Raw genomic sequence first — 19,299 nt, 5'->3', positions numbered from 1 at the left:
GCAAGTGTGAAAAATCGTGACAGAGGGTGGGAGGATAATAGGAGCCTATATAAGAAAAAGCCCCAAATATCGGGACTGTTCCTATAAAGTCGGGACATCTGATCACCCTAAATGTATTCACACTAGTCTTTGTTGCATATCAGGTGCACTGCTGCAAATCACAACTAGTTTGTGCAATGACAGAGGTTGTACCAGTTTTATTGCTGCAGTAATCTAGCTCAGAAGTGGCTAGGCCCTTTCTAAATGGAGGGGGCAGAGTTTCATGGCCAAACTGAAAATGAAAGGAAGTGTTCTTGTTTGAACTGCACATTCCCACTCCTGGGATGCACCAACAATGTGAGCTGCACTGCCAACACATCCTGTGAAAGGACAGAGTCAATCTCTAAGAACTCTGGTTACAGGTTAATTTCCTTATCATTGTGGCAATCTCTATATCCAGGAGTAGAAACAAGCCCAGCATGACACTGAGACTTGTCACCAGCTGTGGTGTGCTGCCGTCAGTCATCAGTGAAGTAAGAATACTGACAAGTTCCATAGTGTTTTTCCCTTTCTACTAACCACCTGTTTTTCCTGGGTTAAATTTGAGCCAACTACTTTTAATCTCTGATCATCTCTTCCAGGAATTAGGAAATCTATGTAACAAGAAGTTAGGTTTGGATAGAAGAGTAGTTGTACTGAGTAAATCGGCTAGGATGACTGTCATTTTAGTTTTCTTTATTGGGTTGATGTTATGTTCTTTACTTTCAGAATCAAAATTATCAGGAGTTCTCCATGACCATTAGAGTCCTAATGCTCATCAAGTTTTCAGGGTCTTGCCCATAGCTGGACTACACAGGCCACCTGGACACAGGTCATCTACAGTGCCATATTAGCTTTTATTCATTTCACGGATGGTTCTTTCAAAAATATAGTTTCTTTAACACTGCCTCAGAGTTAAAACACACTAAATCCAATTGAGGGGGAAGAGAGGAGGTTTGGATGAACAGCAATGTTTCGATTTTTCTAAACTGAGCACACACAAATGAGCACAAATTTGTGCTACTTTAAAAAGCAAATGGATAGTGAAATGCATAACTGTCTATTTTCACAATAAATTATGCTGTATGTGAAAAGTAGGTGCACAGTTGCATGCACATTTTGTGGGTTCATCTCCATGTGCACAGTTTACAAAACTGGACCTGTCAAGTCCTTGACTGGAATAATTCAACTCTCTCTGACTAACTGTATACTGTTACAGTCCCCCACTCTCACACTAATTAAGTCTGTTATATTATTTCTAATCACAGTCACTGGGATTATTACAGATGCTTTTAAACACTGATCTATAAAATCTTTTTTTGCTCTTTCTATCCAGGTGCTCAAATCTGTTTACACATCTAAATCAGTGGTCTCCAACCTTTTTACACCCAAGATCACTTTTTGAATTTAAGGGCAACCCAGGATCTACCCCGCCCCTTCCCCAAGGCCCTGCCCCGCTCACTCCATTTCCCCCCTCCCTCCGTTGCTCACTCTTGCCCCACCTTCACTCACTTTCACCAGGCTGCGGTTGGGGTTTGGGAGGGGTGTGGGCTCTGGGCTGGGGCCAAGGAGTTCGCAGTGTGGGAGGGGGCTCCGGGATGAGCATGGGGCAGGGAGTTGGGGTGCAGGAGGGAGGGAGGGGTAAAAGCTCTGGGAGGGAGTTTGGGTGCCAGAGGGGGCTCCGGGCTGGGGCAGAGTGTTGGGGTGCAGGCTCTGGGAGGGAATTTGGGTGCAGGAGGGGGCTCCGGGCTGGGGCAGAGTGTTGGGCTGCAGGAGGGGGTATGGGGTGCTGGCTCCGGTGGCACTTATCTCGGGCGGCTCCCAGTTGATGGCACAGCAAGGCTAAGGCAGGCTCCCTGCCTGCCCCAGCCCCACGCCGCTCCCAGAAGGGGCCAACGTGAATAAAACAAGGAAACCTGAAATACCCCTAAAGAACTTACCAAATGTATAAGATGGTCACGTTCCTGACTTATATTCTCTGCCAAGCTAATAAGATTTGCTAAGTACTGATGAGCTGCCACTTCCTTTTCCATTGCTTCTCCCAACTGCTGTTTCAGAAGACCTATTTTCTTCTGTGATTTCCTACAAAATATAAATATAAATACAGGAAAATCTTATTTTTAAACACTAAACTACTGTATAACAATTAAAAACATTGTTTTTGTGCATACATTAGCTTTTAAACAGTATTGTCTTATGAGTCAAATCACATGTAAGGAAAGATTCTGAAACAAGATGACTTTAAATATAAAAGGTCAATAATCTAACCTTAGTACATTACAAAAACATCTTACAACATCTTTGTCAGTTTACAGGAAGACCAAACCTCTATATTCTCTATTTTTTGGCTGTTTTGTTTCAAGCAATGAGTACTACTGAACTATCTGAATGACTAGCAAATACAGTGAAAACTTTCTAACATACTACATGGATATAAAAAGATGCTCCCAGCATTATGAATATTTTAAAAAATTCTTGTTCACTGAAATAGCTTTATCTCATGGGTATCATATAAAAGAAGTTTGTTCAGTATGGAACAATAAACTCTTCCATAACACTGACTAATTTACCAGTGTTTATTATTCATTAACTCATCATATGCAATCTGACAATTTATCTACTTTTATCAAAGACCTAAAAAATCATCAAATATTTTTTCAGATATGAACTGGCTCAGGATGCCAGGGTTACCACAAGCATCATGGCCTGTGACCACCTTGTATTCTTTTCTGATTTGATGGGGCACGTGATCATAACAAATAATCATTCCAAGAAATATCTTGTGATGCATGATAGCTAGAAATTCACGCTGCACGCCATGCAATAAAAGGATAATCCAGCATTCTAATAATTACAACACTTTTTTTTAGCTGATGGTTCAAAAAATATCAACATTTCAAAATAACATTATTCAGATCATATTTTTGCGTGTTCTGTTGTGCTTGCAAAAAACATCGCGGCATGTGACCCAGCAAATCTGACCCATACTTTGTCTTGTATATTTTTCCTAAATTAATTTGTTCACATCTTGGAGATTTTATTATTTTCCTAGGTTCTCTGACATTCTGTCCAGTCCATTACACACAGTCCGCAGAACAGTCTACTATGAGTTGATGATACACATATACTTTTGTTATTTTTTTATAGTTCTGCATAATACATGCTGCACTGAGGTACGTACTTAAATTCTATGACAATATTTCTTTTTTACTTGTGAAATGTTTGAATACTGGGCTTAATTTCCAGCTTCAAAATATGCCTACAATATGATTGCTTACCTGAATCAGATAATTGGCTAATTATAATTTTCACATGCATTTTCTCAGTGCAGTCATGGTAATTGTGCATGAAAATTATACATTACAATTATTTAGCTAACATATGAAACATCAGTCCTGTATAGGTAATATAGAAGTTAAATCATATTTCACTGGAAAGACACACCAATTTTAGAGAATATACTTAATTGGCAGCAATAAGACTTCATGTGTCTGGAATGGGCTGTAGGGGTCGTGGGCCAAGAATATTTTTTCAGTGAGATATTACACCTCTACCCCGATATAATGCGACCCCGATATAACATGAATTCGAACATAATGTGGTAAAGCAGCGCTCCGGGTGGGCAGGGCTGCGCACTCCGGTGGATCAAAGCAAGTTCAATATAACGCGATTTCACCTATAACGCGGTAAGATTTTTTGGCTCCCGAGGACAGCGTTATATCAGGGTAGAGGTGTACTTTGTTTTTTAAAATGTTAGTGTCGATGGAAGGAGATATCCAAATGAAGAAGAAAAGGAAATAGATAAACCTATTTGTCTTTTGTGCCATTTTCAGCTCAGCTTCCAGGATCTTGTTTTCAGCAACTAGGTCATTTTTCTCTAAGAGCAGGCTCTTTTTCTGTGCTTGCAATGATGCTAGCCTTTCCATTAGATCTCCCAGCTCAGCACTTTGCTTTTCCTGTTCCTGTTGCAACTGACTGGAGAAAAAGACAATATAAAATGGGTATCAAAGATCTACTTCACTGAGAAAATTGACAAGTTACATATTTGACAGTATATTATTGTTTTAGCTTACGTTTTACTTAGGTGTCAAAGATACAGATGTTAAAAACTTTGCTCCAAGTCAAATGGCCAACAAAGCATAATGCCAATTGTGACAGACACAGACCAGTGGGGTACAGGAGTCTGGTAGAGGGCAAATATACTGGTCACTGGATGAGTAGTTTTCTGTTCCCTGAGTGACCAGAGCAGGGGCTGCACTACAGTAATCAGGAACCTGCTAGAACCAGTTAAGGCAGGCAGGCTAATTGGGACACCTGGAGCCAATGAAGAAAAAGCTGCTAGAATCAATTAAGGCAGGCTAATCAGGGCAGCTGGGTTTTAAAAGGAGCTCACTTCAGTTTGTGGTGCAAGTGTGAGGAGCTGGGAGTGAGAGGGTGTGCGCAAGACTGAGGAGCACAAGCGTTATCCTCCTGTAGTGAGGAGGAAGGTCCTGTGGTGAGAACAAGGAAGGTGTTTGGAGGAGGCCATGGGGAAGTAGCCCAGGGAGTTGTAGCTGTCATGCAGCTGTTACAGGAGGCACTATAGATAGCTGCAGTCCACAGGGTCCTGGGCTGGAACCTGGAGTAGAGGGCAAGCCCGGATTCCCCCCAAACCTCCCAATTTACCTGGACTGTGGGTTCTTCCAGAGGGGAAGGTCTCTGGGCTGTTCCCCAACCCACATGGTGAATCCCTGAGGCAAGAAAATCCGCCAATAAGCGCAGGACTCACCAAGATAGAGGAGGAACTTTGTCACACAATGCAATTACTCAATGGAAAGACATGTACTGGCAACCCTGCTCTAAATAGGATTTATATGTATGCTATATAGTCAAAATGTATCCCCTTCCTGGTATTTGGTTTTACTGGTAACTCAAATAACCACCACTAAAACTGCATGACCAGCAGTGCAGAAAGCGTATCAATGGATTACTCAAAAAGGCAAAAACGTGCTATGCCAACAGATTAATACATTTCCATCATACCTAGTCTTGAGCAAAAATAACTCATCTGAATGTCATAAAACGTAATGAATTAAGTTCTAGACAATCTGCGGTAGAAAGTTAACATTCTCTCTGAAATATGTCCTTTAAAACTTAAATCATCCCATAAAATATCACAGGCCATCAAGCAAAGAACATATTTTCATGGTGGAGGCAGGAGATGGTAAAACAGTTCTCGGTTCATTAAAATAGCTTAGCATGCATTTTTATAAGAAACTGAGATACATAAATTTAAAACACACTGATGGTTAGTTAGCTATAATTCACTTTAAATCCCTTCACTGTCTTGTAGTTTAAAGTTCTGATATATTTCATTTTTATTATTAAAAACTAAATCTTAGTGAATGGAAAGAGAAGAAATGTTTCTGCACCAGAGGAAAAAAGTAAAAGCCTTTTACTTTTCACCAGAGGCTTGTTTGATTCAGACATGTTTGATCAGACTGGATTTATCAAAGTGATGTGCTCCTAGGACCTTTTAAGTTTATCTGTATTTTTCCCTTAGAGTATGGGTTGGCTACCTGAAATATTATAGACTGTTGGGCATGACATGTTTATTGCCAACTTTTGTTTATCCTTTATGTGGTATCTTGCTAGACTTTCAAGATTTTATAAATGGGGATGGACATTTAATTTACAATCTGTTGTACTGTAGTGCTTGGCATTGCTTAGTGTTTTGTCCTGATTTCTCATACTTGAAATTGTAGAGAATGGAGAACAAAAGTGTTTTCAGTTTGAGATCTGAGTACATTTTATACATTTGTCACCAAAGAAGGAAACAAGAAATTGAAAACAATTCAGAAATAAGGAAAACAGCTTCTAAGGTTAATATGATTATCTTATTTCCAATAAAGCAGTTTTCTTATAACAAAAAGACTTCAGTATTTACAATGCAAATTTTGCATCTTTGTGCTAGGGCATGAGAACTAAGTGAATTTTTAAAATGTAATCAAGCAATGGGAATAGTGAAAAATACATCAGGATTTTTAAATTCAGTTTTAATTGTCCATAGTGTTACCGGTAATGACATTTGTTTTCTAAAAATATAATTTTTAAATGTTTTCCCTTGGGGGAAATTTTTTTTGTTTGGCTAAGGTGCGTTTTTTGTTTTAGTTTACATGCTGTTTTATCTAGGGTGAAATCCTGGCAAAATGTCCATTGATTTCAACGGAACCAGAATTTCCCCCTATGTTTTTATCAGACTAAAAAATTAAGTTAAGAGTTTTCTAAAATAGTATTGCTCTACCTTCTTTGTACTTTGCCAGCTACCTTAACAACATATGGATCTTGATGGAAAAGAACACTGGTGATTGGGTCCTGTTGCAGCAAAGGGATCTGTATGGGTATAAGAGCTGGCTCATGTGGATACTTTGCAGGATCGAGGCCTTTCACACCACTTGTCTGTATAGAGTATATAGACCCATACCTTCTTAATGCATTTACCAAAGCAACATGCTCCTCTGCTGTTACTCTGCCATTCAGATTGGCTTTCAGTTCTTCACACGTGTAGCATAAAGACTTCAGCTGCTTCTGGTTCTCTGATATCTCCTCTTCCTGGCTCTGTTTCTTAGCTTCCAAAACCATTAGCTGTTTGGTCAATTTTGAAACTTCATGGGGGGGGAAAAAAACTGTTGACACAACAGACCTAATCCACAAATCAAGTCAAAATTCTAATTAAAACAATAGGACATAATTTAATAGCTGCATTAAGCACTGGACCAACTGTTGCTTGACTTGTCAAATTAAGTATTGCACTTTTATCCTATGGCTTCTGCTATCTGTCAAGCAGTTTATCGAGATTCTAGTCTTATCCACAGTTAAGAACAAAGAGAAAATCCTTCTGTTATAAACCTGAGTTTTCACTAACTTCGGCCTTGGGCAAAACTAAACCTCAACCAACCCACTTGAAATTCTATGTGTATGTTCTTATGTCAGGGCAGAGGGGGGGTTATTTGTTTGTTTCCTGGAAGATTTGGGGCAAACTGGAGAACTGTTTGGAAGGGGGTGGGGGGGGGGGTGTGTGTACAGGCAAGTCTCATCTTACACGGGGGTTCCGTTCCGCGGTTAGCGCGTAAAGCGAAAACCACGTATAGTCAAAATTACATTGAGTTGAATGGCGGGTGGAATCGCCCGCACTACAAGTACAGTATTAAAATTGTTATTTTTCTCTTTTTGTTTTGTTTTGTTTTTGTCTACCGCGTAAAGCTGAAATTGCGCATGTTAAATACGCATAAGGTGCGACAGACCTGTATATCAAAAAAAAGTTGTTCACTTCTTGGATATTTTCTTGATGTATTTTGGCTCGTCACAACCCCAGAACAGTTTGGCCTAGAAACTTCAAATTAGTTTGACTCTGTTGGTCTTGGTGAGGATTGGTGCCTTTTGGGGAGGGATAGCTCAGTGGTTTGCGCATTGGCCTGCTAAATCCAGGGTTGTGAGTTCAATCCTTGAGGGGACCACTTAGGGATTTGGGGCAAAAATCAATACTTGGTCCTGCTAGTGAAGGCAAGGGGCTGGACTCGATGACCTTTCGGGGTCCCTTCCAGTTCTATGAGATAGGTATATCTCCACATATTTATTTAGTAGCTTTGAGTTACAGAATGAATGATTTTTTTTTTAATTTAAAAACACTTGCTATGAATATTAGCAGCCCTGTGGAGTTCCAAACTCTGCATGGGCCCTGATGCAGATTTCATAAAGTTTCATATGCCAGGTGCAGATTTTATACAGTTAGTACTGCAGCCCATGAGTTAAGACCTCTTCAATGTTCCCAGTATACACAGAAACTTCCCAAGACTGTGGATTTCTGAAAGCCAATTCAACTAAAGCACAGAAGCCAAGGGACTTTAGAATTTTACTTTTCTCATGGCTTTCTGAGATGTCAAGGGAGGAACACCTATATGGCCTCTAACTTCAGTAATGTATACCCTGTAACAGAGGTGGGCAAACTACGGCCCGCGAGCCACATCCAGCCCTTGGGACCGTCCTACCTGGCCCCTGAGCTCCCAACCTTGGAGACTAGCCCCCGGCCCCTCCCCTACTGTCTCCCCTCCCCCGCAGCCTCAGTTCACTGCGCCGCCAGCGCTCTGGCCCGCTGCTCAAGTACAGTCAAAGTAAGTAGCAATTGAAGTATCTTACCTTCCTGAAGATGTTGGTTGTAACTCTCCTTTGCTTTAGCCTGCTGAATTTCAAGTTGCTCCATCAACACACCATTTTCTTCCAAAACCAGCTTTGCCTGAGTTTGCAGCTGCTGCCTATGATGATGATGATTGATTTAGAAATAATGTACCACTCAAACATTAGTAAGTTAAATAATTAAAAGAAGACACAGAAATGAACCTTACATTAATTTTAGACTGGTATTTTGCATCCTTAACTTCAAGAAGCTTACTGAAGATAAATGACTGAACCCAGATTACTTTAAGGTTATCAGAGTGCAATTATTACATTACAATGTCATTTTCATATGAAAATACCTCCTTAAAAGCAGGTTTTACTTTCTAGAATGTTGAAAACAAAATATGAATGAAGAGGGGAAATGCAACAACAATGCAGAAAAAAAATGTGTATCTGACAGATATGGCAATTTCCTGAATATCCCTGAAAGACCTTATTGAATTAAATTTAAGTATCTTTGGGGTCCATTATATTAAATAGATGGTTTATGTATTATTATAGTCTGGGATTGTATGTAGCCTCTCAAAGGAGATGTGATAGATGTGTGACCTGCGGGCTCAGAGGACTACATTGAACAATGTGCCAGACAAGCATTTCTTGGAAGAAAACACGGTAAGTGGTTTTTCTGGGGAATATCTAGAGGGAGGTGAATGCAAATTCCCCACCCTCACCACAATTATGCAGAAACCCAGTCTTTTGAAGCTATGCCCCTGAGAAGTGAGCCATTGTCTGCTGTTCACCTATTACATGAGGCCATGATCAAAGGCCCAAGCTGTATAAAGGAAAGACTGACCTATTCATGATTGTTCTTGTTTGGAATCTGAAACAGTTATGAACTTGTAACCACAGGAAAACCCAGCTGTGGGTTTTGAAGGACTGACATCTACCAGAGCCTGAGGTTGGAGTTGGTGTGACTTCTGGTAAGCTTTTCAGCATGCGTGTGAGTTCTTTTATTGTTTTAATGTTTTCTCAGTAATGCTTTCCCCTTAAGAATAAATGTTTAGAGAGAGTTATGTGGGAGCTTGTTGGTGCCCTTGAGGGACAACAGAGTGGGTATAAAGGTGCAGTTGCCCTGAACTGTGATAATGTATATTTGAATTAAAGCCAGATGGCTCTCATTTGTGCCAAGTGTATGAAGGAGGGGATAGCCAAATGCTTCACAAATGGATCACATAAAATATTTCTTAGGACTTGCTAAGTTATCAGTTCACAGCTTATAGATCTAGAAATAGTTGCCAGTGCTAGTCATATAAATGCTATTTATGGGACTGAGAAAAGAGAGCCTTTTAATCTTAGCTACCTCTAGCATACAACTGATCCTTTGCTCTATACTAGGCATTAATATAGCCTTCTAGGAAGCAAATACAAGTCTTTTTGCTGTTAGGAAAAGTCTAAGGAACTATTTGTGTTCTGATGTGATAGCCGGAAAAGTAGAGAAGTATTGTCCAGGATGCAAGCAGAAATATAAGAAATGTGGACACTTTGAAGACAAATAAGATGCAGTTCATTTGTTTGTGACCACCTGATATCATACAAAACCACCAAATCAATTAGCTAAACTTTACCCAGTCATAAGATAGCGGGCTAACAGTTATCAATGATATCAATATTAACAAAAGTTTATAGATGTGACCAAAACAAGAAAAATGTAGCCTTATCATATATAGAGTGTTGCAGTATGTACAGCTTGATAATATTGTCTGTTACAATACACAAGTAGAGTGTGCAAAATTACTATGTCAAAAAGACTGAGTACGCAGCATCACTGTCTATAGAAGGCCACACAGGACCTGGGTATGTAATCAAGCGGCTAGACAGTGCTGCTGCAGCTTCAATGCTATTGTTATTTGAGATAGATAGATAATCAAAGCTAGGTCAGATATGTCTACACAAGGGGCAGTCACACTTCTGACTGCAGTGTAGATATATTCTATACTCCCATTCTTGTCTGTCTATATCATATAAACGTAGTGTGAGTGTTCATGAATTTAATTGCAACATGTTTGGATTAGGTTGCTTGTGGATGCCCCAAACACATCCTGGTGGCCACTAGTCATTTGACCTTAAAATATGAACCTTGGGTCTGACCACACAAGAATGCACCAATGATCATAGCTGTCCTGAAGATTCCTACAGTTCTGGTTGGCAAATTGGACCAATGGTGGACAAAATTATTCTAAATCTGGTGGGGAATCGTATAATAAAAATTGCCTTCCTCTCCCTAATATCTTGCTACTCATATGAAGGTGGGATTATGTTGCTAGCAGTTTTTTTCCAAAGACTTCTGAAATTTGGGGAAGGGATCATAAGCAGCCATCCCTTGAGATTTCTAAAGTCCCTACATTTCTGAAGTCCCTACTAATGGGCTAGTGTCCCCCATCTGTGGAATTTGGACGTGGTCCAATGTTATTACTGGCGGTTCTAGGACTAAGCTCTGCCCTTCATCTCAGGCCACCAGAAGAGTTCTTCCACAGCGGTAAAAACACTCCAACTAATTATCAGCATTAAGAAAACTTGATATAATTTATTAAATTAGCCTTAAGACAATATATGTCTGTCTCCCTTTAGAGACAATTTATATTCTGATCATTTACCAGACTAGTAGGGTGGGTTGAATTCAGAGAGAGCTGCTAACAGGAAAAAAAAAAAAAAATTACCAGGTAAGAAATTTCTCATTTTGTTGCACTGTTTCTTTCCTCATTCATTACTAAAGGGAAGTAGCAAGCAAGAAATCCTAGAAGCAGGGAGAGAGAGAATAAGTAGAGTTTTATAGTAGAATTACAGGCAGGAATGGAAGTCATTCCCACCCTCCTCCCCCCGCCACCATATAAAGCAAGAACTTCATAAATTAAGGAGTTATGTGGGAACCAACCCAGTAGCAACTTCCTACAAAAGGATGAATCTGCAAAGGAATGGAAACTTACTTTGCAAAGTTTTTCAGGTGAGGCTCATACATTCTCCACCAGTGCCTCTAGGGACTGCTGTGAATAGTTTCCCAGACACCTAGAATGCCAACTGGTGCAGGATTTTCACATCTTGCCTGTAGCAACTTTGAGACTTAAGGCCTTGGCATTTTGGATAAAATTAGATTAACAGGGTACAGTTGGCATATGTAGTCCATTTTACAGTTCTAGGAATGCCCATTTTATGCCACAACCTTCCAAGGGTTACAATAAAATGATGAGATTCCAAGAATTGTAGAAAGAGAGAACTTAATTTAAACAGAGAGGTTTCTAGAGCTATAAGAATATTCTTTTCCTCATGATAAAAGCAGAGTGGTTCTTGTATAGATCATCATCTCTTTTCTCGCAACACCAAGGTTCAGTAGGGCTGATGATATGAGTAGATTCCATCCATATCTGTGTTGAGCCACAATTTGAGCTTGTTGGGGTGCTGACTGGATAGTTTTATACACCATATTATACCACTGTCTTCTTGGATGTCCACTGCTTCTCTCTCCTTGTACTCTTTAGCTTTTCTAGATACTCATTTAAGGTTACAAACATTTTTATTCAGGCATTCAAACATTCTGCTGGAAGTAGCTATCCGCTTGTTGTCATTCATCTTCATAGCAGTTGTCATAGGTTATGATGGAACCCAAGTAGCAGAAACTGTCTACTTGTTTAATGTCTACACCATAATGTCTAGTTTAGCCTGTTTCTTGATGTTACCATTAGTTTGATAGTTTGTTCATTCGTGTTTAATCCCCATTCTCTGGCTGTTATATACAGGTTAATTGCTGTTCTTTGGTTGTATTCCTCCATAGGCATTATCACTATATTGTCTGCAAAGTCAAGGTGATTGATAATTTGCCCCAACATTTTGCAGCCTCCGCCAATGTTACTAAGGGAGTTAGACAAAATGTTTTTCTAAATATAGAGCAAAAAGTACTGGACTGAGTACATATCCCTGCTTGACTCCAGTTTTCATTGAAAATCAGCCGCTAACACATACTGCCATACAGACTCTGCAGTATTTGAATCAACTTGTTGATAAAACCATATCATTTGAGTGCCTTCTACAGAGTCTCTCTGTTAATGGAGTCAAAAGCCCCAGCAAACACTCCCTGAGGAGGAGAAGGGAATGGAGAAGAGATTTAACCCCTAATTTTCACCCCACTTATTGGTTAACAATATTAATTGCTGCCTTGCAAAGGAAAACATTTGTTTTTTTCCTTTTTGGGACCCAGACTCACTCAAGGGGAAATCCTGCAAATCCCAGAATCCTGAGAACCCCCCAATTTCCAGTGGGAGGAAGAGGAGCTGTGGAGGAGTCCTGCTTCTTCCCCTAGGGAGCGGAGGACCCACTTTGGTTTCTGGAGCAGGGGAAAGGAAAGAGACTCTGGATCCTTTCCAGGATTCCCATTCCGTTCCAGACCTGTTGTGAGACTTACCCCCTGAGTTGTCCAGATAACTTTTTCCTCATTCTTAGACTCTTTTACCGAAAGCTCAGAAGCTCCTGAACAGGCTTGTTTGCATTGGAGTCCCAGTTCCTTGGGGCAATGGGGAACTGATATGCCAGTCTGCCTCTGAGCACCATACCCTGGCAATGTGCAATATGAGGGTCAGCTAGCTGGGTACAGGAAGGGCACAAGTGATCCTCTGTAAAGCCTGTAAATGCTGCCTCACACAGGGAACACCACTTGGATTTAAGCCAGGTGTTTGTAGGACAGTTCTGACATGCATGCCTGAGTGGGAGCAGAGGAGTCCAGCAAGTAGGTGCTGAAGCAGCAGGTCCAAGCGGTTATAATCGTCATGTATGTTGCTTTTTACCCAATCGGGGGGGGGGGGAATATAAATTGCTACTGCACAAAACAAAATAAAAGGTTTTAAAACAAAATGGTTGGAAGAAACTGAATCGCAAACTTGTTCTACTACCAAAGGCAGAAGATCTGGGTGGCCTCAGCTGATGGGCAGAGCTTAGTCGTAGAACATCCAGCAACCACGCTGGATGGCCTCCAAATTCCACAGGTGAGGAGCATTTGTAATGAATGAGGACAGAAGCAGTGTATCAGAAATAGTCAATTCTGGTAAAGTTGAATAATTTTTTAATTAAACTTACTTTACTTGATTTTAAGATTAGTAAATTAACTGATTAATTAAAACATTTGAAAGAGTTTTATAGAGAAATGGTTAGTGTACAGTGTACATTGACTCTCTTCTCTTTTGGGATATGAGGTTTACTTCAAATTAGATCAAAGAGACTGAAAATATTGTCCCAGAAAGATCACAGATATCATGAAGATTTGTACATTGGACAGATCTTAACAAACGTGTATCAAATGTACAAAATCTTTCCTACTGGTATTGAGTATTTGACATTAAGGGACTACGTTTCAAAATCAAACTCCCATTGACTTACATGGAGCCAGGATTTCACCTGTCGTGTTTATATGCTCTTAAAAGTCTGTTTGTATAAGAGTAGTGTAATAAGAGTACTTTTTCACTAATTTCTAATAAATACAAACAAAATCCACTTGCCATTCCTTCAGGGTAACAGAACTATTTTTATTTAATTGCTGGTGCAGTTGTTCATTCTCCTTCACCAATTCTTCAACTCGTATCCTAAACTTCTTCATGTCCTCCTGAAATACAAATAAATTCACATAAAAATATCAAAACATACATATTTTGCTTCAGCCTCATGCTATAAGAAATATTTTTATTAACTTATATCTGAGTGTATTTATATCATGCATGTAAGAATAGTAAGTTTACTTGACTGCCCATCTTTAACTCAGTTTGTTAGTGTCAGTGCTGCTGAAGGAAGCATACCCATACCTACATTGAAAATTACTTAACTGATTTAAATATAATTTGGTAAAAAATATATGCTTTTTTTTTTTTTTTTTTTTTTTTTTACATAAAACACCCACTGAGAGAGAGGTTTTGGCTTCATGTCCTATGAAACTGCCAAATTACAACCTCCCAAATAATGGAGGTTTATTGGAGTTACCAGATGATGCTAATAATTTTCAGTATACTTGATTATGGAAATATATTATGGTGAACTTACAAAAACAGAGCCCTAGGTGTCTTCTGTTCTGCTTACCAACTTCATCCTTGTGAGGAAGAAGAATATTGAAAGATACAAGACTTTTGCTCTAAGGCTGAAATTTATTTCCTTGCAATTGGCCCAAAATATCTCATTGTAGAGATGAATGAACACAGCAGATGCACAGGAAAGCTTTGCAACTTGTGTCCATTGAAGAGGTTGGTTCTGTGCTCACTCTAAATTAACCAGTCACTGTTTTCAATAGATTCAGGCCAAGAATTCTCCCTGAGAGTAGGGTTGCCAACTTTGATTGCAGAAAACTGAACAACCTTGCCCCACCCCTGCCCCACCCTTTCTCCAAGGCCACACCCCTGCTCCCTCCATCCCCCCTCCTCCATTGCTCGCTCTCACTCACTCATTTTCACTGGGCTGGAGCAGGAGGCTGGGGTGCAGGAGGAGGTGAGGGCTCCAGCTGGGAGTGCGGGGTCTGAGGGGTTTGAGGCTGCAGGAGGGGATGCTGGACGCTGAAGGGTGGCACCTGTGCTGCAGGTAGGGGCAGCGCACGGAGCCCCCCCTGGCCGCCCTTGCACCTAGAAGTTGGATGGACATGCCAGCCGCTTCCAGGAGCCACACAGAGCTGGCTGATGCAGCCAACTAGACTTTTAACGGCAGCTGACCGGAGCCGCCAGGGTCCCTTTTCGACCGGGCATTCTGGTCGAAAACCAGATGCCTGGCAACCCTACCAGAGAGGGTGGAAGAAGGCAGTGGTCACTATTAAAACCTCTAGGGGCTGCAATGCAACTTTACAATCTTCCCTATTGGTTGCAAAGGTGAATTCTTTCCTTCCCAAACTGCAGTTGAGACCTCCGCACAAAGTCTATTTACTCTGGTTTTCACCCTGAAAGGACAATTCTTGTACATCTCAATGCTCTGCCAGCTCACAAAAACAAAACAGAGAAAGCAGGCAGAAAAAACAGATGGCATAATGTGTATGCAAGCCAAAAATCAGAGCAAAGCTAGTTCTAATTTTAGGCCTCCAACAGCTTTGACAAGATCCTTTTACGGATTTCAACAGTTTGTGATGTGTTCCTATTTATTTCCACTTTACTGTTAATTTTTTTTAATTATTTGCCAACTTGCCTCATGTGCAAGATTTAAATCTTCCTTTTCTCGCATTCTGTCTTCATACGCCAGTAGGAGAGGTGACAAATATTTCATATCCAGCTGAAGGAAAAGACCCAATGTATTTTAATCCATGGAAATATATTCAAAAACATATAAATATTTTAGGTTCCTTCTTTAGTTCCATATTTAACTTTTAATGTAGTCAGATTCAAGCCAGAGTTTAAGTAAAATGAATGAATACGCTGAAAATGTAGAACTCCGCACAATACACAGGCCAATAGATAGTGCAAAAATTGATGAAAAGATGAATTTTTATAAGAAGAAAATAAAGCCTGATTTTACATGATGGTTGTGTGCTCTCAACTCCCATTAACTGCATCTGCAGGTGATTTCAATGGGAGTTCAAGGGAGCCACTAGCTCATAGAATTCTTTATAATGAGAACTATAAAAGATACTGTACATTGATTCACAAAACTCAGAACACCATTAACTTCAATGGGAATTGTGAGTGCTTAGTACCTCCCAGGAGATGGCTCAGCACTGCAGATTCAGCCTGTGTGCTAAAGTCTGGCTCTCACAGGCATTTTTGTAAGCAGGAAAAGCCATAGCTGAGAAAGAACTGCTCAACTGGTGAACTTGAACCTGTCCTGGCTACCTAAAAAACAACGGACCTCAAACTCTCCAAGTCCTCCATGGTTCTGATTGTGAAGGGCTGTGGTCCATTTTAGCACATTCCCACTGAGTGAACCCCAATGCACTCACCTTGCTTGAATTACTTGTGCTCTTGGTACACTGTGCAGATGAAGGTGCAAGGATTATGCAAGCATTCACAGGCCAACTAGAATGTCCACGTTTTCCTGGGACATTATTAAGCCAAGTATTGGTAAAGTTTGATCCTGCTTAGTTTATGAGATCTTACAAAACCACACACTAAGGTGCTATGGCTACAAACTAAGAGCATCTTTTTCACTATCCTGCCAAATTCTAAATTCAGGATTGAAGTCAGAGGCTATTCATGTGTTTAAAATTAAGCACCTGCATAAATGCATTCTGGTCCATACATCTAAGAAGTTGGAGAAAGGACTTTTCCTGCATTTTTGATATTGTTTAAAGTATTTGACTAAACATAGAAGTGGCAGAGGGGAATCTTGAATTTCGGATTTGACTGGGAAATTGAGACATTTTGTTTTAAATACTAGATAAATTATATTTTATAAAATCTGTATAAGTATTTTGTTCCTCTTTTAAGATTAGCAACTTTTTAAATGTTGTTTTTCATAACATTTTGCATTTCTTCTTTAGGGAGGATATACTCTCTGCAGTACCTGGATAAAATATGCCATTTGTCATCGTTTGAGCTGTGTTTTTTTTGTAGCTCTTAAATAATTTTAAAAATACAGTTAATCAGCAGTTCCTGCAATTACTTTATATACTGGACAATATCAAACAATAGCAATTTTTTCCACTTCTCACTAATGTGTTCTTGAATGAAGACCATAACTCACAATAACTTCAATAGCAGATGTACATGTTTAATGCAGGGCTGAATTTTGCCCCCTATTTTAAATCATATATAAAGATTAATAAATGCCCATCATCTCATAACTGCTAACATGTAGTAGCTCAGCACAGTATCCAAACAATATTCTGTAGATTTAAATATTTGTTTCAAATTTATTTGGAAAGTATACAAATTTTAGAAAAAGCTAAGATTAAATACAACAATTAACTAATATATAGTAAAGGTAAAGATACTGATTTACTTACCAGCCAGGGAGGGGGTGGCCCTTTCGTTGGCAGACCTCCAATTTTTATATTCTATAATAATTTTAAAAAATTGGAATTCAAATTAAACTCTTTCTGCTTTTTGATTCCTCAAGCATTGTCCACTCGTAAACCAAATGACTCATAGGAATCTTTATACTCAGACATATGTTTCTAAGTAGATAATATGTATAGTACTTACAGATTCACCAAAACTGAGACTTTCTATTCTTATTGATATAACGTAAAGCATAATTTAATTCAGGCTAGTTTACTGATAAATTCTCAATTTAACTTTCATAAATATCTGTATCAATCTGAGAATTTAAGATAAGTCTGAAGAGTATGGTATTATAAAAGGAACTCTAAATAGAATGTAGGAATACTGGTAAATTTTGGTGTGAAAAGAAGGATTATTTGAACCATAACATAAATGGGTCATGGTGAGGAAACCATTCCTTTCATAAGTTTATTTTAATAAAAAAAGGATTTAAAAAATCTCTACTGAAGGCAAAGGGGTATATTTTCCACCAGAAGCACATGCATAGTTTCAATTAAGCATAAAATCAAGTTGCCATTTTGATGTATCTGTGAAATTTATACAGCCCCCATTATCATAGTAACTGAGCATCTCACAATCTTTAATGTATTTATCCTTACAAGGTAGGAGGTACATAAGGACATAGAACTGTAAGGGACCTCCTGGATCATTGAGTCCAGTCTCCTGCTATTGCAGGCAACCCCGTTGTATCATCCCATTCATAAACATTAACTGCATCCTGACAGTAATATTCTTCCCCTTTGACAGATGGGGAATTGAGACACAGAGAAACTAGGTGACTTGCCTATATTCAGAGAGGAAGTCTGTGGTGGAGCAGGGAAGTGATCCCAGGCTTCCCGAGTCCCTGGCTAGTGCTCTAACTGCTGAGAAGGATAAATGTGAAACTTCTCTTTGTTCAGTTACCCCATGTTAACACTTGCTTGTGTGATTTACAAAAAATAGTTGTAATTTACTTCTGATTATTTATAAGTCTTTCCATGGTGCTCAGCACCAATCAAAGGTTCTCAAAGGGCTTTCTGATTAGACCTATTATCTAATTTAACCATGTCAATGTCTTTCACTTTTCTAAATATCTAAGCAATAAGTGGAATTAAATGTTTGCCTAGTTATATTGTGTACTGCTTAAAGTGGTAATACATTATTGTATTTATAGACTTACAGAAAGACATTGTGAATCATGACAACTACCATCACAGCTAGCATTAGTTTTCATTCCTGTAGTAGTCTCAGTAGAGGCCACATGTTGAACAATCATTTAAAAAAAAAAAAAAAGTCCACATTTGTCAGAAGCTTCATATTTAAAGCTTATTATTTCCACTTTCATCTATTTGCTATTTCCTCCTTTCAAAAGCATTGAATTCAGACCACAAATACCAAGAAACTCTGAAGATTTTGCCACCAGCTAAAAATTATGCATTTTAAGATATATTAAAACTATAGTGAATTCTAGTCATATCCTTTGAATGATCAATTAAAAAAAGAAGACTTAGTTGAGAAATAGTAAGAAGGATGGAAGTATCTCTAGGGAGCTAAGATGTAGGATTTACTGTCAAGAAGAATTAGCAGGTAGCAAGGAGGTTTTGCTGCAAAATGGCCTTTACCTCTTCTGTAAAAAGCTTAGTGAATAGATGTCTGAATCATAGTTCAGTGACCTTTCACAGCATTTGCAAAAGATGGATAGCTATGATTAGTTGATAAAGGAGAAGTAGCTGAACAAGAAATGCCAGCAAGCATATAATTTACTGTTTCCTTAAATTAAGTATATTGAACAGCAGAGTAGCTAAGCATGTCGAGTCGTTAAATTGGATAATATTTTTTTAAATGCAGACTTTTTTTTCAGCCAAAAAGACTTCTTGTATCAGCATTTACTTTGTAAATCAGGTTATGCAACTACTCAGATCTTACATTCATTATATGTTTCAAAAGAAAGAATAGATGACATTTGACCTGGAATTTAAATGTGAATCTCTACTCATCCAATCCATCCTTTCTACAGCTCGTGCAATAAAGTGGGCAGGTGGTAGTGCCAAAGTAACATCTTACTTGCAGAGAACTAGGTCTTAAGAGGGAGGAAGGGAACAAAATCCTCCTAAGTCTTGAGGAGATCTTGAGCCCATTAATG

General features: G+C 39.1%; 1 protein-coding gene across 2 annotated transcripts in view; it reads right to left on the bottom strand.

The window, feature by feature from the left end:
* The window catches only part of CEP89 (centrosomal protein 89), a 116,292-nt gene that overhangs the window by 55,951 nt on the left and 41,042 nt on the right, over window positions 1-19,299 (bottom strand). For both annotated transcript variants that reach the window (XM_034788850.1, XM_034788852.1), the window contains 7 exons: window positions 17,120-17,170; window positions 15,367-15,450; window positions 13,713-13,816; window positions 8,194-8,309; window positions 6,482-6,662; window positions 3,826-3,993; window positions 1,959-2,100 (listed from right to left, as the gene is read on the bottom strand). In XM_034788850.1, the coding sequence (XP_034644741.1) occupies window positions 1,959-2,100; window positions 3,826-3,993; window positions 6,482-6,662; window positions 8,194-8,309; window positions 13,713-13,816; window positions 15,367-15,450; window positions 17,120-17,170 (846 nt within the window). The remainder of the gene's footprint in view (window positions 1-1,958; window positions 2,101-3,825; window positions 3,994-6,481; window positions 6,663-8,193; window positions 8,310-13,712; window positions 13,817-15,366; window positions 15,451-17,119; window positions 17,171-19,299) is intronic.

This window comes from Trachemys scripta, chromosome 13 (assembly GCF_013100865.1).
Source record: "Trachemys scripta elegans isolate TJP31775 chromosome 13, CAS_Tse_1.0, whole genome shotgun sequence".
Taxonomy (NCBI): Eukaryota; Metazoa; Chordata; order Testudines; family Emydidae; genus Trachemys; species Trachemys scripta.
The sequence above is the reverse complement of the archived record's forward strand: the minus strand, read 5'-3'. Positions and strand labels throughout refer to the sequence as shown.